Source organism: Schistocerca americana, chromosome 7 (genome assembly GCF_021461395.2).
Source record: "Schistocerca americana isolate TAMUIC-IGC-003095 chromosome 7, iqSchAmer2.1, whole genome shotgun sequence".
Classification (NCBI taxonomy): Eukaryota; Metazoa; Arthropoda; class Insecta; order Orthoptera; family Acrididae; genus Schistocerca; species Schistocerca americana.
This window is the reverse complement of record NC_060125.1, coordinates 82,399,689-82,426,878: the sequence shown is the minus strand read 5'-3', so window position 1 is coordinate 82,426,878 and position 27,190 is coordinate 82,399,689. Positions and strand designations below refer to the sequence as shown.

General features: G+C 42.6%; 1 protein-coding gene across 1 annotated transcript in view; it reads left to right on the top strand.

Moving 5' to 3' along the window:
- LOC124622349 (nuclear exosome regulator NRDE2) overlaps window positions 1-27,190 on the top strand; it is a 160,152-nt gene that overhangs the window by 46,464 nt on the left and 86,498 nt on the right. Inside the window, exons 5-7 of the mRNA XM_047148026.1 lie at window positions 4,922-5,151; window positions 10,947-11,092; window positions 19,455-19,604. Coding sequence (XP_047003982.1) covers window positions 4,922-5,151; window positions 10,947-11,092; window positions 19,455-19,604 — 526 coding nt within the window. The remainder of the gene's footprint in view (window positions 1-4,921; window positions 5,152-10,946; window positions 11,093-19,454; window positions 19,605-27,190) is intronic.

Genomic DNA, 27,190 nt, shown 5'->3' with positions numbered 1-27,190 from the left:
CACTGTCAACATTTCAAGTGTTTTAGAGCACTTGATTCCATTTTTTGCACAAAATTTGATTCAAATTCTTTGCTACATTTTTTATAATAATCAAAACTCGCTGAACACATGAAAAAACACGTCTAACCTTTCTATCTGTCAAAAACAAATGAAGTATGCTCTGCACTTGAAACTGTGAATGTATGTTCGGTGCACCAACATAACAAAAAACATCGATAATTCAATGTACGTTGCCCATGCAATTTGAAAAGTTGCCTTATTTTTTGAACAACCTTTGTAGTGTCTACAGAAAATGGAGACTCATCTGTGAAGAGAACTGTAGGCAGTCCTGGTGGTCCCAGTCGCCTACGGTGGACTGGATGGCCGAGCGGTGACCTCTCCAGTTGTCAGGATGCTAGGAAATGGCTGTAGAAGCGTCAGAAACGCCAAAGAAACATTATTAACTCATAACATCTTTATTCCTGCCGAGTACAATGTGGCTTGGTGATATCAACGACCTTCCCCGAGTCCTCTCTGACTCGTAGCGATGACACCAGATCCGGACTGCGCAGTCTTGCTAGCGCAGCGCCGCGTGCTGTGACGTCGCGGAAGAATGTCCTTACTTCAGCCGCGAGTGGCTGGCGGCGCCCGGCTGAGCGGCAGCTCGGCTGCAGACAGCAAGCTGGTGCGCGTGAAGGCTCTGGGTTGGAGTCCTGGTGCTGTCGGCACAAGAAGCGTTCTCGTAGTGCGGAGTGTACTCTATCCCACTCCGTCTTCTTCCCTGCTCCTCCTGGTGGCTCGTCCGCGGTGGACGGGCGGAACGGGCTGCAATCCCCCAGCGTCGTCGGCTCACCCGGTTGTGACGGTGGATGCACAGGGCCTAGGCCCCGTACGATCTCGACGACGGCTCACTGATGTGGTCAGCATTGGCGGCGAGCGAGTCTGCCGCAATGTCTGCTAATCCTGGGTTGATGATTGACAGCGGCAGCAGAGAGGACCAGAGCTGGTACTGTCCCCTCACGTCTGCTGCTGGATGGGCCGCCCTTACTGCAACATCTTCTTAATAAAGATTAACATGTCGATCACCGAGCTGAGCGCTACGCAGTGACCCAGTACACATCTAACTGCAAGTCTAACTGCGAGTGCGAGTGCTTTGTTGCTATCCAAGCTGGCATATTTAAAGGAAGCGCGAGCGACGTCCTGACGTCATGCTCGTTTGTAATGACCGCATTCGTTTCACTTATACTGCTGATTCATCTGTCGTACTCGGCCCTTAGGTGTTTTTGCGACAGAGTTACGTGTTGCTGTGGCAGACTTAAGCGAAGTTGTGAAATGCAGTACAGCTGACGCTATACCTCTGTCTTGCACTCTACGAAAGTCTTTGTCTAACACAAACCCGCGTGCTAAGCAATTCTCTCTCGCCTGTTGTGTGTAACCAGGCCATTGCCCTTGCGTGACGACACATTCCGATATATGTGGAATCCTCTTAGCTCTTGGCTAACTTACTGCCTCTGGCTCTCGACATAGGCAACGAAACTTTGACAATATTCCACGTTTCCAACTCTTTACTATTCCGCGACAGTACAGAACTGTCTAATATTGCTAAGGTACACAAACCAGTGTTATCTTAACCTTAGAATACTATTGGTAGTAGTTGATTCGACAAACATATTCCCCTTCAATAATCCCTTCTCTTGTTGTGGGAGGGAGGGGCACGCTGTCCTCGCAGCGGTGCCTGGTGGATCTAGTTGGCTCTGAGATTCCACTGGTGGAAGTGACCTATGCTGCTCTTCGATCAGGTAAACCCTACTTGGTCACAAAGTTACAACATCAAATCGATGAAGGTATAGGTGTGCACTTCAGTGTTGATGCATCAAAATGACTAATGTTTAATATAGCGGGGGAGGGGGGGGGGAGGGGATGGACTCGTCAATGCAACAAACGTTTAGTAATTAGAGACCAACTTGCTATAGGTGTCTGACTGGATGTTTGTTAAAAATTATGTTTTGATTTCAAGTGAGTTGTGGTGCCTATTCCATAACTTTCGTTTTCTTTTTAGATTCTGACAAATTACCCAAAACTGAGAGCTATGGATGCAATGGAATCGGATCTTGACATGATGATTCTGATGAATGTCGAAAAAGACGACATTGTTTCCAATGACACTATCGACTATGTTGTATCAGATTGGGATGAAGAAAAACTCAATGCAATGGTGGCCCAAATTGAGAAGGAAGCACTTGTTGTGAAAAACAAGAAGGCAAAGCAATCAGCTATTCACTCCAAAAATACTGGCCTGAAAAATGTGCCGAACATAAATAACAAGACTGGTTCAAGGAAGAGGAGTTCCTCAGCAGCTTACCAGATGGCTGTCACAATGTCGTCCTCTGTAGATGACTTCCTATGTATCCTGGTGCCATCTAAAGGTGAGCTAATGTCTAAGACAGGAATGGCCTGGAAAACAAAAGTTTGCATGAAACCATTGGTAAAACACCAGCAATAAATATAGTTCATATTCGTCGAAGACTGACTGCTTCCACTGGGTATAGGTGTGATATTCAAAAATGTTTTGAGTTATTTTTCTCAGATGACATTCTCAATGAAATGCTACTTTGCATGAATGCTGAAATTGCTGAGCACACACATAGTATAAACCCATAAATTGAACGTTGGTCACCAGCTAAAGTGAGCTGAAAGCTTTTCTGGCCTGCCCTGAAGGTGAATCATATCCCAACGTGCATTTGTTTCAATGAGAGCAGATGTGGTGCCCAGGTTTTGGCTACAACTTCCAGGGCTCTATTCAGTTTTATCGTAAGCTGTCTTCGATTCGACTTCAGAACATCACGGGACCCCAATGATAAGCTATCTGCAGTGAGGAAGGTTTGGGAGATGATGCTAGAGAACATGGCGCCTATGTCATTATTGATGAACAACTAGTTGGATTCCGTAGCCAGTTCACATTCAAGATATAAATTCCCAACAAACCTGGCAGATATGGAATGAAAATTGTAATGATGTGTGACAGTGGGACAAAATTCGTGGTACACACAGTGCCACTTTTGGGGAAGGGTATGACCCTGACTGGAATACCAGTGGCAGATATTTTTTTTGTAGAAAAACTCTTTCAATCTGTTGAAGGCTCAAATTGAAATATAACCTTGGACAATTGCTGCATGTCCATTCCGCTTTCAAAGAAGCTTAAGTCTGACTACAAGCTCACTGCCCTGGAGACAATTTGGTTGAACAAGGGGGAACTTCCAGCTGAATTCGTTGATATAAATTTTGAAAACCGGCCTACAGGCCTTCTTCATTTATGATGACAATCTGACGGCAGTTTCCTACAAGCCAAAACAGAACAACCTCGTTTGCATCCTTTAATCCGCTCATTACGATGACCTGCATCCATCCAGACAACCATAAACTGCAGAATATTCTCCAGTACAATGAAACAAATTCTGGCGTTGATACGTTTGACCAGATGTGCCACGCTGCAAATGCCATAAGAAAAACCAAGCGGTGGCCAGTCTGTTAGTTTTACAATATGGTAAATATTGCCTCAATAAACACCTAAATTATTTATATGCACAGTTTGTACAGAGCCCATAGTGTAGAAGCGATGAACAGAATCTGTCTCGCCTGGTTTTCATGTTCTCCATTGCAGGTGCTTTGTCAAAGGAATGGCCCATTGAAAGAAAATATATTGTAGGGCAACATGGGCACATGATGCAGAGAACAGAAAACATGTTGAAGTTACAAACCTCTTTGAACAGTGTCTGAAACAAAAGAAAGAGGAACTCTACCGTTTGCCCATCAATTTCCAATGCAGGTCATGGAGCCGTGTCCATCACCCATCCCTCTCAGCCTAAAGAATGCCACATCTGTAGAGATTCCAGCTATAAGCTGAGAAGTATGACAAAAAGCAACTGTGTAACGTGTGATGGGAAACATCACAAGACTGCGTGCAATACGTGCCATTGGCAATGCTCATGAAGACTGAAGGAATTCACATTATGGGGATGAGTTACTTTCTGGCGGAGTGTTGTTTCTTCAGAATTGATTTCATACAATTCCTCAGTGCAACATTTATAGTCAAGAGGCCATTTGTGATATGTAGCCATATTCTTTAGTCAGTGGCACCTTTGATTAATTTGTTATATGTTTTTTGGATGTTATATTCATTTATATGTCAGCTATTCTGATTATTTCATTAGGTGTACATATTTTTCGTGTTTCCGCATTTTTTGCCAAGTTACTTTTCCTTCATTGGATAAACTGATCTAGTAATTTCTCTTTCTGTTGTTTGTGTTACTATTGTTCATATTCAATAACCGTGGCACGTGATCACCCAAATTATCGTGTAAGAGCTGATGCAATTTTCTTTTGGGTACTTATTACATATTGTTACCGTTGGGTGAAAAATATGTATCAATGCCTTTTTGTTTGTGAACCTATGCAGTTTGAGTTTTTGTGGAAACTTTTTTTTTTTTTTTTTTTTTTTTTTTTTTTTTTTTTTTTTTTTTTTTTTTTTTTATTGCAATAGAAAGACTGTGTAAACCTTGAACTGTATTTTTCTTTAAGTTTCCTCCAATAAAGGATTCATAATTCTGGCAATATGTCACTGTTAATTATTTTCCTGCTCAAAACTAGGTGTGGTAGTCAAATCAATGAAGATATAGGTATGGAAGAGCTCAAAATTGGTATAGTATTGTTCAAAATTGGTATAGTATTCTAGGTTAATATACAGACCACCTCTTACATGTGTATGCAAATTGGTGTAGACACGCATTGGACACTGACATTGTTCGTGATTGTTGTTGTACTTAATTGGATGCAGTATTTTGTTGCTGCATAATAATTGTTGATTCGTTGAACTGACTGTGTAGTCAATACCTGTTCATGAACTTAAATGATGAAATAAACTGACCCTCCTGTTGTTCTGCAGGAAGTTGTACATCAGTTTGAACGTGCATATCGTGGAGTACATGGAAAGGGCACAATGGCAGAACGGCAGTTATCAATCATTGATCGTGCCCTAGCCCTTAACCCAGGGAACAAACAGCTTGTACGAAAACGAGTTACAATTGCGGAGTCTTCATTGTCAGCTGATGTAGCTTCTCGGCAGATTGAAGCTCTTCTAAGCACACAGCCTACCAGCATTGAACTCTGGAGAGGGTAATTATTAAACAATAGTTTCTATTAAATTTTTGTTTAGTGTGTCATTGGAAAATGCTATTTTTGGATGCTTATAAGAGCAAAGCTGTAACAAAATACTTGTGATGACTGTTTTATGTTCACACTTGAATTCCTGTTATTGTGGTGCTCTCTTTGATTCAGTAGTAGTAGTTGTTGTTAATTAGAAGCAATCAAACTCTGACACTTGGGTTATAGGTTGCTCTTTTTAATGGCTGTGTTCTACCATTATTCTTAAAAACAAGTGGTAACTGTCATGTACAGTGGCTGACTTGGAGAGAGAGGTATGAACAAAAATCTTTTTCTACCTTGGCAAATTTCTTCAGTTTAACCCATTACTGTTGGCTGTTTCCCCCTCTGGTTACCTTGAACATAGTCTATGTTTCTCTTCTTACCTCATTCCCTGGAGCTCTCTGTTACATCTCCATCCATCTTAATCCAAAATAAGTTTGATCTCTTCTCATTACTTGTCCATACCAATGATGTCTTTGGCCATAGATGTTCTTATACACCTTAGTAACTCTTCAAACTCCTTCCATTTTCTCATTAGGAATTCTATCCAATTTCCTGGTTCCACACATCTATCTCAGCATCTTAATTTTGCGAACATGTAGCTTCTTGCACTGCTTTTGCTGTTGAGAATGAAATATCTAACAAATGAAATAAATAATGTTAAACTGACTATAACTGTTGTCATGAGAAGAAATTACAGCTTTAAGACCTGTCTTGGAGATTGTACCAACAGATGTCAGTAGATGATGGGACAACTGCAAGTTCAAGGAGTTGAGTGGGCAGCAAATAATCTAGTGTTGCTAACCATGGGAATCTACACAGTGTCCTTCATTTCAATGACTGCTTCGCAGCCTGTGCCATCTGGATCCTTCCCATCAACACCAGCTTTTCTGAATTGTGCAGGTGGGAACTCTCTCTGCAATATATCCTGAGGTCAACCTTCATTAGTCATTGTCCTTACCCATTCAGCCCCTTTCCTGTTGCCTTTCCAGCACTACACAGCCCTCTATTCCACCAACACACACAATCTTTTTGTTTCTCTCCTTTTCTGCTAACTCCCCTCCCCTCTCTGCCCCTCCCTCCGTCTAATATTTCGACTGCACCTAGCTGCCCCACTCTCCACTTTGTCCCTGCATGCTCCCAGCAGCACCCTGCTATCCCTCCCCCTCCTCGCCCCAGCTTCCTCACTACCCACATCCAGTGAAAGCTAATTTTTTCGACAGCCTTTTATGCTTTTCTGCAATTCAGCATCTCTGCTGTATGGTGAATAGCAACTATGCTTTTCATTATGTTGCTACATTTCATCTTGGATTTTCCATTGTTGGAAACAGTAAAAGTCTAGATGGGAGCCAGTGGCTTACTTCTGTGTCCTGTGCTGCAATGTTGTCGACTGTCACTGTGACATTTGAAGAGGATGATATGTGATGTGTCAGCTGTTGGTTCTACACGGCCAATGAGAGAGCAACAGGTGGACAATATGTCTGGAAGCAAGAGCCATTGTAACAGTATTATGTCTGTATAGAAGTGAAATATGATATGAATTCGGATAAAAACAGCTGTGTTCACAGGTTCCACAGTAACCACAACCTCAGAAATTGTAACGTATCAGGAAAAACAGCCAGTGTATGTGACAATGAAGATAAATTGTGTTATCACAGTTGACAGGCTTAGTAAGCGAAAAATATAAAAAAAGAAGACTGTCTGAAAATTAATGTAAACCATTTCTTTATTTTATTGCTACTTATGTTATCAAAATGCAGACAATCAATAAATGCTATAATGTTAACTTTTTAGGCAGATACTGTGTCAATAAAGCAGTCTGTAATTTTGATTCATCAGCGTACCTAGCCATTATCAATGCACTGTTTTCTAATCTCAATGCATGTTAGTTCCCTGTTGTTTGGGCATCAGTATATGTTAACAATAAATTTTCCTCATGAAACCTTTTGCAAAAGAGAAAGGGGGGGGGGGGGCAGTCGTCTTACAATCAGCGTCATCCTATACTTGGATAAATACGGTAGTATATGAGTTTTGTGATTTGGTCACCTATTTTGCTGATGATGGCTGAAGTAGAAGATGTAACGTGAAGACTGGCTTAGCATCAGAAGCATTTATAAAAAAGAAGACATTGTTAACTAGTATAAATTGAAGTGTTGCAACCTCTGTTCTGAAGATATCTGTATGTAGTGTGGTCTTGTATTTAGTGAAGTGAGGATGATAAGCAATTCAGACAAGAAGAGAATATAAGCTCGTGAGATGTGGTGCTGTGGAAGAATGGTGATGTTGATGGGTAGATCGAGTAATTAAGGAGGTGTGCTGATATGATTAGGGGAAAAATGAAATGTTTGGCATAACCTGACTAGGAGAAGAGATCAGTGGATAGGATACATTCTGAGACTTAAAGGGACCAGTTTGATAATGGAAGGAAGTGTGAAGGGTAAAAATTGTGTGGGATGACACAGGGGTGGATGGAGTAAGTTGGTTCAAATGGATGCTGGTTGCAGTAGTTATCAGAGATGAAGAAACTTGCACAATATAGAGTAGTGTGGAGAGCTGCAGGAAACCAGTCAGTTTTCAGCTGAAATAATACTCATCATCATCATCATCATCATCATCAACAACAACATGAATTTAATTTTCCTCTAGTTAGCACAGCCTTGTATGTCTTTTTCCTCTTTGTAACTGGGCGAAATTATACACACTCTCTCTCCCTCACTACATTCATATGGAAACTGATCTTCTTTATAGATTTCCAGTTTCTCTTTCCTTCAGGGCTGATACCAGGTCTTCTCATGATATAGCCCATATCATTTTCTAACTGGGATTGCCCTCTTCTCAAGGTTTTCGGGTTTCCTTGATCCAGAAGTTTCTCAAAGTAATCTACCACTTACTAATATTGCCCTAATCTCGGAGTAGGAATTGAGCCTCTCTTCTTGAATAATATAAGTGAAACTATTCCCCAGTAGTTCTTCAGCCAGTCTGTTAGCCTTCTGACTGCTGTTAATGAGTTCACTTGTCTTGTCCTGCTACTTCCCAGATGCTGTTGATAAATACAATATGGCCTCTGGAATTTTGTTCAGCACCATTGAAGAGTTAGCTCATGTCTCCTTACTGACTCCTGAGCACTAATGATGCATATAAACATACCAGCACTCAGATACCTGAGTAATGTTGACGAGTTTAAGTGTACACCAGGATTTCTGCCAATATCACAGTAGCTTTTCATAGTTCTGGCTACCAGGCTGGCTTTGGGTACTTAATTGGTTCTGACCTCATTTTGCAACATTTGGCTTCACTTTACATCTTACTGTTCATGAGGATTATTATCAGCAGTGTGTTTCTCATCATTTTTTACTACTAAGGAAATGATAGGTCGTTGTGGTTGCATTGAGAAAGAGGTCATGGAGATACGAAAGCGACAGTGAGGATGAATTATTCATTGTCGACCTTATTGATAACTCATCTACAGATTCTGAAAGCAAGCTGTATTCATCAATAGGTGTAACACTGAGCTCATGTTTCAACAAGAGATGTAACTGATAGTTCTTCTGAATCTGAAAGTATAGTAACTTTCAGAATGGGTTACCAAAATGAGATCAGAAACTGTGGAAGAAAAAAAAGCCATTGTTACATCTCTGCGAGTTTGCAACAACCTTAAATTAAGAGAGAAGCTTCAAAGTCAGAAACTAGTTTTACACCTATGAAAATCGTATCTCCTTTCTTGGGACCACAGTCATACATGACATTCTGCTATTTGGTTGTACATTTTAATATTCATTTATTTCACACTTTTCAGCTTTATAACCATTTTGAAGAGTGAAGATGAAAATCACCAAATCTCTGACATGCCTCAATGATATGTCATCATCATCAGAGTATTAGAACATACACTCCTGGAAATGGAAAAAAGAACACATTGACTCCGGTGTGTCAGACCCACCATACTTGCTCCGGACACTGCGAGAGGGCTGTACAAGCAATGATCACACGCACGGCACAGCGGACACACCAGGAACCGCGGTGTTGGCCGTCGAATGGCGCTAGCTGCGCAGCATTTGTGCACCGCCGCTGTCAGTGTCAGCCAGTTTGCCATGGCAAATGGAGCTCCATCGCAGTCTTTAACACTGGTAGCATGCCGCGACAGCGTGGACGTGAACCGTATGTGCAGTTGACGGACTTTGAGCGAGGGCGTATAGTGGGCATGCGGGAGGCCGGGTGGACGTACCGCCGAATTGCTCAACACGTGGGGCGTGAGGTCTCCACAGTACATCGATGTTGTCGCCAGTGGTCGGCGGAAGGTGCACGTGCCCGTCGACCTGGGACCGGACCGCAGCGACGCACAGATGCACGCCAAGACCGTAGGATCCTACGCAGTGCCGTAGGGGACCGCACCACCACTTCCCAGCAAATTAGGGACACTGTTGCTCCTGGGGTATCGGCGAGGACCATTCGCAACCGTCTCCATGAAGCTGGGCTACGGTCCCGCACACCGTTAGGCCGTCTTCCGCTCACGCCCCAACATCGTGCAGCCCGCCTCCAGTGGTGTCGCAACAGGCGTGAATGGAGGGACGAATGGAGACGTGTCGTCTTCAGCGATGAGAGTCGCTTCTGCCTTGGTGCCAATGATGGTCGTATGCGTGTTTGGCGCCGTGCAGGTGAGCGCCACAATCAGGACTGCATACGACCGAGGCACACAGGGCCAACACCCGGCATCATGGTGTGGGGAGCGATCTCGTACACTGGCCGTACACCACTGGTGATCGTCGAGGGGACACTGAATAGTGCACGGTACATCCAAACCGTCATCGAACCCATCGTTCTACCATTCCTAGACCGGCAAGGGAACTTGCTGTTCCAACAGGACAATGCACGTCCGCATGTATCCCGTGCCACCCAACGTGCTCTAGAAGGTGTAAGTCAACTACCCTGGCCAGCAAGATCTCCGGATCTGTCGCCCATTGAGCATGTTTGGGACTGGATGAAGCGTCGTCTCACGCGGTCTGCACGTCCAGCACGAACGCTGGTCCAACTGAGGCGCCAGGTGGAAATGGCATGGCAAGCCGTTCCACAGGACTACATCCAGCATCTCTACGATCGTCTCCATGGGAGAGTAGCAGCCTGCATTGCTGCGAAAGGTGGATATACACTGTACTAGTGCCGACATTGTGCATGCTCTGTTGCCTGTGTCTATGTGCCTGTGGTTCTGTCGGTGTGATCATGTGATGTATCTGACCCCAGGAATGTGTCAATAAAGTTTCCCCTTCCTGGGACAATGAATTCATGGTGTTCTTATTTCAATTTCCAGGAGTGTATATATCTAGTCTTATAAAACAGTCATCACGTTACAGGATATGAATGTAAATGAATAAATAGTTCAGCTGACACTGTGCATATTATACTGCGTTTGTGTTGGCTGATACATTGCTGTGACATACATGCACGACATCGGTACATCAACTGACATCAACATTTGTCAAAACCACTTCAGAGATAATTGTAATATTTCGACAATGATGTGTCATTCAAGCATGTCCAGCATTTTGTGATGTTTCATCTTGATAATGGTTATAAAGCTGAAATCACATTAGTGTGAAATAAGTGAATATTAAAATATTTAGGTCGTTGTGGTCTGGGTCCCATGGGTAGAAACCACTCCCCTTCCCTCCTCCTCCCCAACCTTACCTCTCTCCCTCCTCCAAATAGGCCTTGCGATATTGACAACCGACAACATGCTGCGCACCACTGTAAGTTTCTCCATGTTTCAGGTTTGTACGTACAACACAGTGGAGCATGGCATTATGTTCTGCTCCAGGTGTGCTGAATCTGTACATCAAAGCAACACAGCAGCTCCACCAGAGTAGACGTGGTGCTCCAGCATCTCAAACACCACCAGCTGAAAGGGCCATCATTGGTAAGGATGATTAATGAGAGTTTGTAGTGTCCCATAAATGATTTCAGAGGATTATAGAATTATTATTGAGATTAGGAATATATGTGCCTCTGACTGCAAAAAGACTTTCAATTTCTTTTTATTGCATCATGATCGATTTCAGGGCTTCCAGCCCTTCCTCATGTGCAACCAGGATACCATATTTACACACATACAAGACAACCCTGCTTGACCCCCCTCCCTTTTTATTTTATTTTAGGAGGCTCTTTGAGAAAATTTTACTTGTAACGTATTCAGAGTAATAAAACTCATAAACTGTTTCATTGATATAAAGTACCTGCCTAAGGAGTTTATTTTGAATTTATGCTATTTATTTAGTGCTTACATTTTGGCAACACAAAGGGAAATAAATTAACCAAAAAGAAATGATTTGCATTGATTTTTATCTTTATTTCCTATGCCTACTACTTGAGGTCGTTGTTTGTGGTATTATTATTTTTAATCATCATTGTCATCATCACTGGTATCGCTTCTGGGATGATGGTTTACCTAATCAATGAAAGATGAGAAAAGAGGCAGTGTATTCCTATGTAAGGGCAGCACTGAAATTTATGATCTTCTTCGTGATATATAATTGTCTGTTTCTTCCAAATGTGTCACGATTTCTGAGGTGATGATTAGGGTGGGATGTAATAGCACTGTTGAAACTGCTGTGAGTGAAATGAGCAGCAACGAAATTTATAATTGAAATGAGCAGAAATGAAATTTATAATTGCAGTTGTAACAAGTATTATGCTGTTTCTTCTGAATATTTTGCGATGTCTGAGGTTGTGGTTATGGTGGGACCTGAGAATACAGCTCTTCCCCCCCCCCCCCCCCTCTGAATACGTATTGTAGTTCCCATCTATACTGACATGAGAATGTGACAATAATTTTCTTGATCTCTTGCTTCCAGTATCATCTGCCCATTGCTTTCTCATTGGCTGCATAGAACCAACAGCAGACACTACCCATTTCGTTCCCATTGTACCTCACTGTGAGTGTTGACAGCATTGCTGCACGAAACACACTGGCATGCCATTGGATCATATCTAGAGTTTACCATCTTCTGCAGAAATGTTCACTATTGTTGAATATTTGTCCAGCTTTAAAGGCAATTCAATTCTGACTACAAATGAAAAGGCAGCTAACTGAGAAAAAAGACTTAGTTGCAATCTCTTTTTCGTCACAACTACAAAAATTGTGGGGCTTTTCTGTTGCTAATGTATAATGTAGTTTGGTAAAATCAGTGTTACATTTTGCTCAGTGGGTATAATTAACAAGTATTATTACTTTTGTGACAAGTTTCTCCAATCAATCTAGAAAAAATTAACAACAATCCATTGTTAAAAGAGGAATAGCATCTGTGTAACACAAGGGTAGAATAGGTTCAGACCTCCTTGATGCAGTGTCATGGAGGTCATCCTCTCAACATTTTCGGCATGCGTGGCAGACAGAATAGTAACCAGTCTTTGTTATGCAGAGAATGAACAATGGATGGCTGCGGCTCTTGCTCATCCCACACAAAGTTAAATAAAAAAAACCTAAACAAGTCCTAGTGAAAAAGGAATTAAATATATAAAATAATAGTCCATTAAAACTAATCATAGTCAAATTAGACGTTCACTGTGATTGCATCGTTGGAGGACACTAGTGTCAGCAATTTTGTGACACTACACAATCTTTTCAAATTCTTCAAAATAAGTCTTCATGTGACCTCAGTTGCATCTAATTGATATGGGGCATGTTTGTCCCTGGATTGCAGCTCGCTGTCATCACTGTCCATAGAATAAATTGTGAAACCTGTGTCCACAGCACCATTCAGGAAGTGACTACCTGCAATGTACCCTTTATTCCTGTAACCCTGTGATCTCAATCTTTGGTAGTCCCTGTCTTCCACTTGCCTATCCTGTTCCCTACTCCCACTCCAGCCCTACACACACATTCTATTCTGCCAGTGCATCTGCACAATCCTTTCCACTTCTCTCTGTCTTTACTCTCCCTATGACTCTCCCTCCCCCATTCCATCTAGCTAGCCCAGTATCTTGTCTCCACCATGTCCCTCCCAGCAACACCCTCAGACATCGCAGCATCTTCCGGTATTCCTATCCTGATATCCCTTCCCTCCTTCTCCCATACCTCCTCTGTACCCCCACTACCCATTCCAGCAAAGATCACTGCTCACCTCAGACGCAATCAGAGTTGGGCTTTAGCATCTGGAGATGTAGTGGCAATGTGTGTGCGAATTATGCATGTGAATGTATGTGTGTGTTTTGCATACGTCTGGTGAAGGACTTAGTCCAGAAAGTAAGTTAAATTTTGGAATAAAACTCTTAAAAACATTTTTTCAAACCAAAATTTATTTTCACAAGAAAGATCATTTCTTAAACCATATTTCTGCGTAGTTGCCACCATTGTTCTGACATTTGTCATAGCAGGAAACCATCTTTTGTGTGCCCACTTAATAGAAAGATGCCGCCTGTGAAGATAGCCACTGCTGAACACTGTTTCTTGTGTCATCATCACTGACATAGTGCCTTCTTCTAAAATCACACTTCGAGTTCAAGAACAAGTGGTAGTCACAAGGTGTGGGATGGGGCTGTACAGCAGATGATCAATGTGCTCCAAAGCAAAATGTTGAATAAGGCCTTGAGTGACACCAGTAGAATGGGGACATGTGTAGTCATGAAGCAACACAGTGCCGTGACAGAGCATTTCACATCTTTTGTTTTGAATTGTGCACTGAAGTTTTTTCAGTGTTTCATATCACATCGACAGTTTCACCTCAGGGAAGCACCTCCACAAGCAGAATGCCGTATCTGGCCCAGAACTGGCCGGCCGGAGTGGCCGTGTGGTTCTAGGCACTACAGTCTGGAGCCGAGCGACCGCTATGGTCGCAGGTTCGAATCCAGCCTCGGGCATGGATGTGTGTGATGGCCATAGGTTAGTTAGGTTTAATTAGTTCTAAGTTCTAGGTGACTGATGACCTCAGAAGTTAATTCGCATAGTGCTCAGAGCCATTTGAACCATTGTTTTGTCCCAGAACTCGGTGCACAATTTTTTGTTCTAACAAAATCATTTTCAATTTGTGTTTTGGGGGGATTGTGAGTGTGTCCACTCCATTGTGTGTTGTTTTGATTTTAGAGTGACATGACAAACCCAAGTTTCATCACTGGTCACAATTCTATTTAAGAATTCATCTCCCTCGTCTCTGTATTGGGTGAGAAATGTCAAAGCATTGCCAAGCCTCTTCATTTTGTGGCCATCCGTAAACTGTTTTGGATTCCAGTGGATTCACAATTTCCAAAAATTGAAGCAACTTGTGACAATTTCAAGCAAAACAGTGTTTGAAATTTGTGGAAACTCATCACAAAGCATTCTTATTGTGAACCATCTGTTTTCACAAGTTTTCTCATTCACTTTCTGAACCAAACAACAACAGAAGATCACCTACTCCATGCTTCATCATGAACATTGGTTTGTCCATCACTAAATTGTCTCACTCATTTTCTCACCATTCCATTAGTCATTACATTGTTACCATAAATCTCCAGAAGCAGATAATTAATTTCACCTGGCTTAACATTCTTTGCATTCAAGAACATACTTCATAGTTGGTGGGCTCAGAGATTGTCTTAAACATTTTGATTTATTACTAACAAATGCTAACACAACACAACATTTCTGTAATGGCATTAGTGAAAAGACAATGAACCACAAATGTAAGAGCAAATGTGCAGAACTGCAACTGTAATGTTGTGGTGGTGGTAAAATGAAACAATTCTTACTTTCCGGACATGCCTCGTAATACCTAGTAGTCTTTTTTCAATGTTTACACATGTCACTCACTATAATTTCAAAACATTTTGTACAGATTACAGCAGAAATGTAAGGTTATTTACATATTGCGTATGTCTGTATCAAATTATGTTTGTGTCAAGAATGAAATCTTTATGGTGTTAAAATTGATTTGGATCTAGAAAACATAGAATTTCATGAATATTTAAAATCTAATTATAACCATGTGTATGTGATCACAATTGGATTTGTTATCTGCTGTGCCTCTGTGGTACACTGGTTGTTGTTGTTGTTGTTGTTGTTGTGTATAAAATTATTATCAGCTGTTGAGTGCTAAATGGTCACTCATCTTGGGTATATTGGAGCTAATGTCATGGGATGACAACATGGAATGGTATTTACCTATCCAGTATATACCCTATCTGATGAAAAGTGTTCATGCTTGTGGGAGCATACAGTGTGAGGTGGAGAGAGGGTAGGGCAACTAGGTGCCATCAGGGGGTTAGCAGAGGGTGGGAGGGGGGAGGGGGAGGGCAGGGCAGGGGGGAGGGTGAGCAAAAAAGGAGAGAAGTAAAATGAATGTGGATGCGTTAGTGGAATAGAGGGCTGTGTAGTAGATCGTGGTTGTGCCTAGGACTACCATCGCCCACCACCTCTACAACAACATCCAAACCTCCTCCATATCTCCTCATAGCTGATAACCATGCCTCGCAGACCTACTACATTTACCCCACCCTCAGAAACTCCCTCCCACCACCACACAGAATCCGGAACCTAAATGGACATGAAACACAGTCATGGGCCTTTCCTCCAAAAGCTTTTGCTGCACAGAAGTATCAGTCTTTTCCAAAGGCCTCACCTTTTGCCTCACTCCCAGATTCAGTCATGAACAACTTGTTAAACACTTTCTCTCCTCTTCCTGGTCCCTACAGTGGAAAAACTTTTTCGCCACCAACCGTACCAATCAGACTCAATGAAAGACCAACATTGAATCTTGCCTGGCTCAATTCATTCCTCCTTCCACCCTTGATCCACCCCCACTGCCCCCAAAATCACCTGTTGTTACCTTTCCAGAATTTGTTAACCTCAAACCTTGCTCACTATCTTTCCCCAAATCCCTCAAAATGCAACCTAATATTCCATCCACAGAAGAACTGCAATCCATCACCTGGAAACTGACCCTGACCTTATGGTCCTACCTGCTGATAAAGGTTCCACCACTGTTGTTTAGAATAGCAAGGATTACCTGGTGGAAGGACTCTGCCAGTTGTCCACCTACAAACCCTGCTACAGTGACCCCATTCCAGAAATCTAACAGGATCTCCAGTCTCTCCTCATGTCCTTAGGCACATCCCAGAACCCCTCCCTGGAGTCCACCTCTCTCCTCATCCCAACCACTCCCCACACCCCTACCTTCTACATGCTTCCTAAAGTCTAAAACCTCAACCACCCAGGAAGCCCCATAGTGATCACTTACTGTTCCCCCACTGAGAGAATCTCTGCTCTCATAGACCAACACCTTCAGCCTATTATTCACAGCCTACCTTCCTATATAAAAGAACCAACCATTTCCTCCACTGACTCTTGACATTTCCTGTTCCCTTATCATTTGGTGCCGTGCTCGTCACTCTTGATGCCACCTTCCTTTACACTAACTCCCTAATGCTCATGATCTTGCCACTATTGAACACTATCTTTCCCAGTGCCTGATGGATTCCAAACCTGCAACCTCCATCCTAGTTGCTACGTCCAACTATATCCTCTCCCACAATTACTTATCCTTTGAAGGCATCACCTACGAACTACTCTGGGGTATGGAAATGGGCACATGCATGGTACCATTCTATGCCAATCTATTCATGAGGCATCTAGAGGAATCGTTTCTAACCAACCAGAATCCTGAGCCCGTCATCTGATTCAGATTCGTTGATGACATCTTCGTAATCTGAATTGAGGGTGATGACATCTTATCCACGTTCCTCCAGAACCTCAACACCTTCTCCTCTATTTGCTTCACCTGTTCCTCGTCAACTCAATAAGCCACCTTCTTCAATGATGACTTCCACTTCAAAGAAGGCTACATCAGTACCTCCATTCATATCAAACCTACCAACCACTGGCAATACCTCCACTCGACAGCTGCCACCCATTCCATACCAAGAAGTCCCTTCCATAGAGCCTAGCCACCTCCAGCCATTGCATCTGTAGTGATGAGCAGTTCCTCTCAAAATGTACCAGGAGTCTCAGTGATGCCCTCATAGATTGTAATTACCCTTGCAACCTTGTACAAAAACAGATCTTCCATGACTTATCTCTCCAGTCACCCACCACCTCCGAAAGTCCCGTTGTCCTGCCACAGAGGAACATTCCCCTCGTGGCTTAGTACACTCCAGGACTGGAGCAAGTGAATCATATTCTCCCGCAGGGTTTTGACTATCTTTTGTTATGCTCTGAAATGGGGAATATCATACCCACTATCCATCCCATCTCTCTCACAATGGTATTTCACTGCCCACTGAACCTACACAATATACTTGTCCATCCCTACACAACCCCTGCTCCAGCCCCTTGCCTCATGGCTCGTGTACATCTAATAGACCTAGATGCAAGAGCTGTCCCATACATCATCCCACTACCCCCCTCCAGTCTGGTCATAGTGTTCCTGTTCTGGCTCTACACAGCCCTCAATTCCACTAACACACCCACAATCTTTTTACTTCCCTCCTTTCCCAATGCTCCCCCCCCCCCCCCTGCCCTCCCTTAACTGCACCTAGTTGGCCAATCCTCTCTCCCTCGTCCCTGTGTGCTCCCACAAGCAGCACTTTAACATCCCCCAACCCTAACCTGCTATCCCTGCCCTTGTCTCTTCCTTATCCCTACCACGCAGATTGCTTCTCCCATCTTGCGTTGCTACTCACAGTCCATGATTTCATTCTTCCAACACATTTATTCATAAGAGATAGAAATTTGGTGAGATTGTCAATAATATTCTTGTATTTGTTATTTTTCTACATAGTCTTCATCACATTATGTGGCCTTATGTCAGCATTGTGTAAGAGCATGTACTCTGTGTCAATAAAAGCTCTTTGTCATGTGCATGTAGCCATGTTTTCACCACTTGAATTATGCTTTCATCGTCTTCAGAGTGTGTCTCACTTAGGGAATCCGTAAGTGGCTCAAACAGATGGAAGCTGTCTCGTATAGAGTGTGTGAGGCAGTGATGTACAATGCAGTTGAGTGGTGTGTTCCCGGGTTTTGAGACTCATCATGATGTCATGTTGGAGCAAAATTTTTTTTTTATTCTTGTCAGACCAAACACACTGGACTCTGATCTTGAGTTTGTTCTGGGTCTTCATTTATGCCACGGAATCAGTGGTTGACCTTTTTGACAACATATTCATAGTAATGATTCCATCACTATCCCAAAAGACTGTCATCATGACTCTGCCTACAGAGGGAGCTGCCTTGAATTTCTTCTGTTTGTGGATGGTGCCAGTCCAGTGATTGCCTTTTTTTCTGACTCAAAGAAATGCACTCAGATTTCGTCACCCATAACGATCCTTGGCAGAAAGGCTTTTCCATTGACCTCAAATTGCTCCTACAGTCCAGATGAAATGGTTTTGTGGGGTCTGTTGTCAGCATCCATGGAATGCATCCTGAGTACGCTTTTGAATATCCAAATATCACAATCACTGCACACACACACTTCCAGTGCTCACCATTGCTGCAGAGCCAATTGTGAGTTGCAATGTGCATGCTTGCAGGAGTAATGGCATCTGCAGAATTCACTATGGCAGGCACGGTGGCTGTGATGGGACGTTTTAAACATGGCTAATCTTAGAGCTCAGTTTCTGGATGTACTGAGGCTTTAATTCTATTTACCCAAAACCTAACAGTACTCCTATCAACTGCATCATTACCACGCACTGCACGCAAACTGGTATGAATGTTAAACATGCTTTCTTTTTCTGCAAGAAAGATTTCAATTACAGTATGCTGTTCGTAAGGAGTGTCTTGCATAAATGCCACTTCGATGATTCATTACTGCCTGAAATGTTTTAACTTCAGTATAAAACATAGAATATTGAGACCCCCTCCCTCCCTTTTTTAGCAGGAACAAGGGTCATGCCACTGGTGGATGTGTGAATTATTTTCAATTTGCAGTACTACTACATAAATATATCAATAATAGATGTATTTTGATAATCAGTTTTTCTTTACGATGTTACGTGGGCAGCAACTACTGTAGCAGCGACACTCTGAGAGAAAAGAGCTCAAAAGTAGGAGGGGAGAAATGACATTCCTCTGAGAGAGAGAGAGAGAGAGAGAGAGAGAGAGAGAGAGAGGGAGAGAGAGAGGGAGAGAGGGGTAGGTCAGAACTCTTATACTGACACTTCTTTCTACTGTAAGTTACAAATATCTATGCATTAAATATAGGCAGAGTGTACCCAGTATGTCTATGATTGTGTGTACACAATTAAGAGCTCTGGATTGTCTAAAAGAAATGAGTGTTTTACAAAATTCTGTGTATTTTGTATGTTTGTAGATTTGGTACTGGATTGTGGATTGTTCTTGAGGCAAGCAGGCCTGTGGGAACATGTGTGGCTACTTGTACAAGCTTATCTTACATTGAACTTGATAACACCCACAACAAAATATTTTGAGCTCAAGTCGGATGTTTCTGAGGATGATGTAAGTAAGTATGCATTTTATTTTGTGTATGAGGAAAGTCAGTAAGAAAGTTACCTTTAAGCTCAGTGTTAGAACCTGAAAATTTTTCAAAGTGAGTATTAATGCTAACTAGTGGACTACTTGCACACTGCAAAATATTGAAAATAAAAGAAGTCCATGTGCTGGCTTGTATTGATAAGGCAGTGTTTCAAAATAAAACACTAACCTGTCTCCACGACCAGCGCTGGATAACATACGAGGTGCGACTAGAAAAAAACCGGACTGATACTGGAAAAAACATTTATTTACAATTATTTACAATTTCATGTTATCTCCTTCAATGTACTCTCCTCCTCGGTTTCTACACCGCTCCATACGAATTTTCCACTGTTCATAGCAATGCTGCAGATCATTTTCGGTAAGTCCATACATTAGTTCCGTCGCTTTTTCTTTTACTGCTTCAACAGTCTCAAATCTAGTTCCTTCCAAAGCTGACTTGACTTTAGGGAAAAGAAAAAAGTCACAGGGGGCCAAATCAGATGAGTAGGGCGGATGATCTAAGATGGGAATGTTGTGTTTTGCCAAAAACGTCTTCACTGTGAGCTGGGGCATTGTCTTGGTGAAGGATCCATGACTTTTTTCTCCACAAATCGTTCCGTTTTCTCCGTACTTACTCACGTAGGGTAGCCAGGACGCTAATGTAGTAATGCTGATTCACTGTTTGTCCCTCTGGTACCCAATCAATGTGCACAATCCCTTTGATGTCAAAAAAAAACAATCATCATTGCCTTGAATTTCGATTTTGACATTCGTGCTTTTTTTTGTCGTGGAGAACCAGGAGTTTTCCAATGCATCGATTGGCGTTTAGTTTCGGGATCGTAAGTAAAAAATCACGATTCATCGCAAGTAATAACATTTTGTAAGAAGGTGGGATCACTTTCAATGTTTTCCAGGATGTCAGAACAAATCATTCTTCGGCGTTCCTTCTGTTCAATTGTGAGACACTTTGGAACCATTTTTGAACACACTTTGTTCATGTTGAAACTTTCATGAAGAATCTGCCTAACACTTTCCTTGTCAACTCCTGTTAACTTAGAGACTGCTCTGATTGTTAAACGGCGATCTTGTCGAACAAGTTTACCTATTTTTTCAATGTTTGCATCAGGTTTTGCTGACAATGGTCTGCCAGTGCGAGTGTCATCACTGGTGTCTTCGCGGCCATCTTTAAATCATTTAAACCACTCAAACACTTGTGTTCGCGATAAACAGTCATCGCCGTACACTTGTTGTAACATTACAAACGTTTCACTTGCAGATTTTCCTAGTTTGAAACAAAATTTGATGTTAACACGCTGTTCTTTCTGTACACTCAACATTTTCCGACGCACAGACAAAACATCAACTACTTAAAACAGACGCCACGGGCAGACTGAGTGCAGGAGGCAGATGAAACTCGAGCAGTAGGCGGAGCGAGAGTCACGTGACAGGCCACGCGACTTTCAGCCTTATTGAATTCATTTTATTGTTTCACCAGTACTAGTCCGGTTTTTTTCTAGCCACACCTCGTACTTATTGCTGCTGGGCCATTCATTGGATTTGTATATCAATACTTGCAACTATATTTGCTTGCTTTTTGGGGGACTAAGCTGTGCGTCAGCCCATAGTATTGTCTATTTCCTTTTTTTATACCCTGTAGTAATGCATATATTACCCTAAATGTTGCAGTTTGAATAGTTTACAGCTTCATGTTTGACAAACACTGTTAAATTGAATGATAGGCATAACAAACTGCATAGAGGTAGGTCTTGATGGATGAGTGGTGTCACCATTCTAAAGGAATCCTGCCCTGCTATAGTTGAAATATTGTTAATTAACTGATGTAATAAAAATAAAATCATAAGTCAGACATAGTATTAAGGTTAACTGCAGGACATGTATCCTAGAATTATTTTTGTCAACATTTGATGTTACGAATAGTCATTAAATGAAAAAATAATCATCTTTCTGTTCATTGCCATAATTGTTGTTGATGCTGTTGTTACTGCTTCTTCTTGTTACCCTGAAAATAAATGGGTTATGATTTTACCGAGAGGTTTCTTGCGTTTTGAAAGTGTTTAAGAATGATGTGTTAATCTTCCTCTTGCTGTCAGTATTATAGCATAACTTGTTCACTCAGTCTTGTACTCAAATTGGCATAAACAGACGTTAAAAGTAATTTCTTTTAAAAGGAACATAAAGCTACTTTTCCACACTTGATTAACTGTTAATATTATAACCCACAAGGGTACAGCAGAGATGAGTCACATTTTGATATTCCTCCATCACAGCTCACGTTCAGCTCCTCGCCAGAGAAAAACGTAAGCCAAAGATACAAAAGCCTTACGTCAACAACTGAGAGAGTGTGATACGTTTTACATGTATACTACCTGCATTTTGATAAGTTTTGAATATCAATTAGTTTTGGATAGTTTTTCATAATAAAGGAAGATAAATAAAAATGACATGAAAGATATGGCCTCCGGAACAACAAAATAAACCAGTAACCTTATGCTGAAATAAATACACATCACCAATATTAGAAAATAATATAATAGCAAAAGGTGTATCGTGTTGTATGCTTGATTACAGCTGCATTGCCATCTACTATACTTCAGAATCATACAGATGTAGACTTACAATATCGACCTATAGATCAAATAGTTAGAATTTATGCTGTACTTATAAGATTGTTGTTAGTTCTAAGTTTGGATAATACTAAAATAAGAGGAAAGTGATAGAAATGGGTGGAAGCTGTCTAAAAATTGGATTTGGAAGAAAGGAAGGAAAGAAGAAAATAAAGGCATTGAAAATTTATTTGCAAATAAGCTAATTAAGACTTTGCAAAGTATTTAGAAGTGGGCATTTGCCTTTTGTGCCCATATTACTTTCAATCTCTTCATGTAGGCTGCCTTCTTCTCTTCAGACCATGTTGTTCCAGTCTCCTTCATTTTTTCTCTTTGTCAGTTCACCATTTGTGAGTTTTGGACCTGAAGATTTTGTGGTTTTGGACATTTTCTGAAAGAACTCCTACCAATTTCAGATCAGATCATATCAGATCTTGCCAATCCATTTAATCGTAGTAGGTCGTAGTGGGCATGGTACAGTATCCAGTATGATTGATATGAAGAACCAAGTAGTCTCGGTTGCAGTGTCGACATTTTTTATTATTTGTTTATGACTCATTTCACCTTTATTTAGGCATCTTGGCATTGACCTATGGTAGAAATACAAAGTTTTATTTTAGTGGCATGCTTCCTTTTATTGATACTGGATTAGCAAGAAAGGATATGAAAACATGCAATGCCTCTAAGACTAGTGCACACAGCTCTCAGGAGTTGGTGCCTGCAGGCTGTCAACTGTGTAATAGTGCTAAATTGCTAAATATTGTCATACCATTTCATTGTGACTGTTTTGGTTTTGCCTCTGCTGTGAAAAAAAAAATGCTATTTGTTTTGTAAGTCTGTCTGGATTAATTCTTTTAATGTGGCTATAGAATCTTAACCTGCATTTTCTAATGTCACTATGGATATTTGCATATTATTTGTTTTCCTGATTGTTTCTGACTCAGTATTGTTCATCTACAAGTTACGAGCCTAGAATTTTTCATATGTTTTGTTCCTATTTCTCATTGTTTTCAATGTCTGCCTTCCTGTTCCAAATTAGTGTTTCTAATTACTGTAGTCTAATGTCTTAGGGTTGTGTGCTTGGAAATGCAATTCTTGTTGTAGATATTTTGGGTAAGTCTGTATGGCATTTCCATCTTTTGACATCTGATTTGGTTTGCTTTTGTATCAATTCCATTTTATTGATTGGTTTCACTGAGATATTTAAAGTCCAGATCTTGTTTTATTTTGTCTTATTTCCCATCCTTGAATTTTGGTGCTCATTTGTTGCAGGTCATGTAAGCTGTCTTTTCAAAAGATATCTTAATACTGACTTTATCTGCAGTTTCTTTCCTAAGTTCAATCTTATTTGTATCCCGTCTGGAAGGCGGCGTGTGGGTAGGAGCAGGAGCAGGAGCAGGAAAAATACGTCAGTACTGCACGTAAGTAAAAGTGGTGTACTGGTGCCTGAATAAATGTATACAGAGGCATACATAAGTTGTACAGATGAGCACAGTCTCTGAAGCTAAGTGTCCCGGCCGTCTGCTCTTGATCAAATGGGCAGAATCTGCAGCGGAGCTTGTGGATCTGCACTGTGCCTGCTAGAAGGCACTACTGTCGGTGTCAATCGTAGTGCCAACTTAAGTACTTGAATGTAAGCGGTGGCATCTTATCTATCAATACCACATACCACATACCACATCCCTGCCCCCTGAAACGACACACCGTCGTTGAGTAGGGCTTCCGACGGCTGGTGGAGGGACCCAGGGTCGGCGCAGCTGAGGGGGCGGACAGTGGAACTGCCGGGGCGCGCTGTCCACCCACGACCCCGAATTGATCGCGAGGGGGCAAGGAAAACACCCTGTGGAAAACCTGTCCGGGCTGCGCACCGCCACTGGGTATGCTCGGATGAGGAGACAGAGCAACGACCTCCATGGCAACAGCGGCGGCGACGGCAGCCTCAGTGTCCGTCGGTAGCGGCAGCGACGAGAGGTGCCCGTCCCGTGCACGCGACCGGACCGGCAGCGGCAATGACGGCAGGCGCGTCCACGGGGGCGCCGTCGATGGAGTTGGGGGCTGAGGCGGCGGAAGCCGTGAAGCCTCCAATTTTGCCGGAAAACAACCAACGGCAGAAAACTGAGGACAGCACAACTGGATCTGGTTATGGTGTCACTTGAAAGTACCGGAGGGGTCAGAAATGACAAACAAGGTGTGGCCAAGCCGACGCAGAATGCGCCCTGCTCCCAGTGCTGACTGCGAGAGAAAATGCGATATAGCACCAAATAATGCGGCACCATACCAAATGAGGCGAAGCAGCGGGACCATGCGGTGGCTGGTGCAATAGCTGCAGGAGCGACCGATGGGCGCGACCATGGAGCAATTCCGCTAGGGAACGGGTGCCGTGCGGCTTAGAGTGACAGGAAGCAAGGAAAGTCCAGAGCGTGTGCTCACGAGAGTGTGTGGCATGTGATGTGTCGACAGAAGTGCCGACACAGTGTGATTTGAGGGGACCGCAATGCACGCTATAAACACACGAAGGATGGCGTGAGGTCTGAAACAGGATACGTAATGAATGCTATAAAGAAAAGTACGTAGCTTCTGGAATACTTAACTTTAATCCATCCTTGTTGTACATCGCTCTTGACGATACAAGTGAGACTCTTTAGATACAAGCTATGTAAGGCTAATGGCGCCTTGCTAGGTCGTAGCCATGGACTTAGCTGAAGGCTATTCTATCTATCTGCTCGGCAAAGGAGCGAGGCTTCGTCAGTGTAGTCGCTAGCAAAGTCGTCCGTACAACTGGGGCGAGTGCTAGTCCGTCTCTCGAGACCTGCCGTGTGGTGGCGCTCGGTCTGCGATCACTAACAGTGGCAACACGCGGGTCCGACATGTACTAATGGACCGTGGCCGATTTAAAGCTACCACCTAGCAAGTGTGGTGTCTGGCGGTGACACCACAGCATGCAACTAGCTCATGTGCGACTTAAACGTATGCACAAAGTGTTGAGCCTCGCTGTTTGACTCGTGGAATGGGGCTGAGGTCAGATGGCAAATGCCATTAGCAGGACAGAACGCTTCAAACTCTGAGGACACGAATTGTTGGCCATTGTCAGAGATAATAACTTCAAGAAGGCCCTCAATGCAAAAAATAGACGGTAAAGCCCGAATAGTGCTAGTAGATGTAGTAGAAGACATAGGGACAACAAAAGGAAAGATGCTGTATGCATCAATAACTATCAGTGAGCGGGTGTCCCAGAAAGGATCCACAAAATCAATATGAACGCACTGCCAAGGCACCGTAGGAGTTGGCCACGCAAAGAAGCGCTGGCGGGGGAGCAGATAGATGCTCCGTGCAAGAGCAACAGTTAGCAAGATTCTCAATATGTTTATCAGTGCCGACCCAAGTGCAGTGATGACGCGCTAATTGCTTTGTCCGCACTATACCACAATGACCAGCTTGCAGCAATCTGAGGATTTCCGACTGCAACAAGCGAGGTACAATCACACGAGACTGATCATTGTCAGTTCGTAACAAGATAACACCGTGGTGTACCGACAAGTTGCGACGTTGCACAAAGTAACATCGAACAAGTGGATCACAAATCTGGGTAGCAGATGAAGGCCTTGAGTATGAATATACTGCAGAAGAATCTGCAGAGAAGCATCGGCAGTTGTCGCGGAAGCAATGCGACAAAAATCCACCAGAAAACCCTCAGTTAATTCCTTACCTTGTGAATCAATAAACATGCATGACAATTCGGAACAATCAAACACTTCGTCAGGGCTGATAGGCAGACGAGACAATGCATCAGCATTGCCATGCTGGGCCGTAGGCCGAAACTAAATTTCGTAATTTTAGTTAGACAAAAACAAAGACCAACGTTGCAACTTTTGTGCAGTACAGGCCGGAACTGGCTTTGACGGGTGGAACAATGACATCAAAGGCTTATGGTCAGTGACCAAATAGAACTTACGATTTGAGAATAGTTTTGCTGGGCAGAATTGAGCAACTTAGATGCAAAAGCAATTGGGCGATCGACAGAATTAATGCGGTGTGAGAGAACCGCTCCGATGCCGTGCGAAGATGCATTGACAGCCAAAAGAACTGGTTTGGAGGGATCGAAAGGAATCAAACAGTGATCACTCAACAAAGCAGATTTGAGCTTGTGGAAAGCAGCGTCACATTCCGAAGACCAAACAAAAGGAACATTCTTACGCCGAAGGGGATGCAAAGGCACTGCATTTGGTTGAAACCACATATAATATGTAATTTTGCCCAACACAGACTGAAGTTCTTTCAAGTTCCTGGGTGCTGGCAAGTCTCTAATTGCACTGAGATGTGACGGCGAGGGGTGGATACTCTGTCCATTAATCATATGTCCTAAATACTGAATCTCAGTTTGAAAAAATTTGCACTTGTCTCTGTTACACTTTAGTCCTGCCTGCAAAAGTACACTAAATAAGGCATGCTAATTCTGCAAATGTTCGTCAGACGTGCGACCTGATAAGACTATATCATCCAGATAATTGGAACAACCAGGGACAGTGGCACACAACTGCTGCAAGTAAGACTGAAAAATCTATCTACATCTACATCTATACTCCGCGAGCCACCTTACGGTGTGTGGCGGAGGGTACTTATTGTACCACTATCTGATCCCCCCTTCCCTGTTCCATTCACGAATTGTGCGTGGGAAGAACGACTGCTTGTAAGTCTCCGTATTTGCTCTAATTTCTCGGATCTTTTCGTTGTGATCATTACGCGAGATATATGTGGGCGGTAGTAATATGTTGCCCATCTCTTCCCGGAATGTGCTCTCTCGTAATTTCGATAATAAACCTCTCCGTATTGCGTAACGCCTTTCTTGAAGTGTCCGCCACTGGAGCTTGTTCAGCATCTCCGTAACGCTCTCGCGCTGACTAAATGTCCCCATGACGAATCGCGCTGCTTTTTGCTGGATCATGTCTAT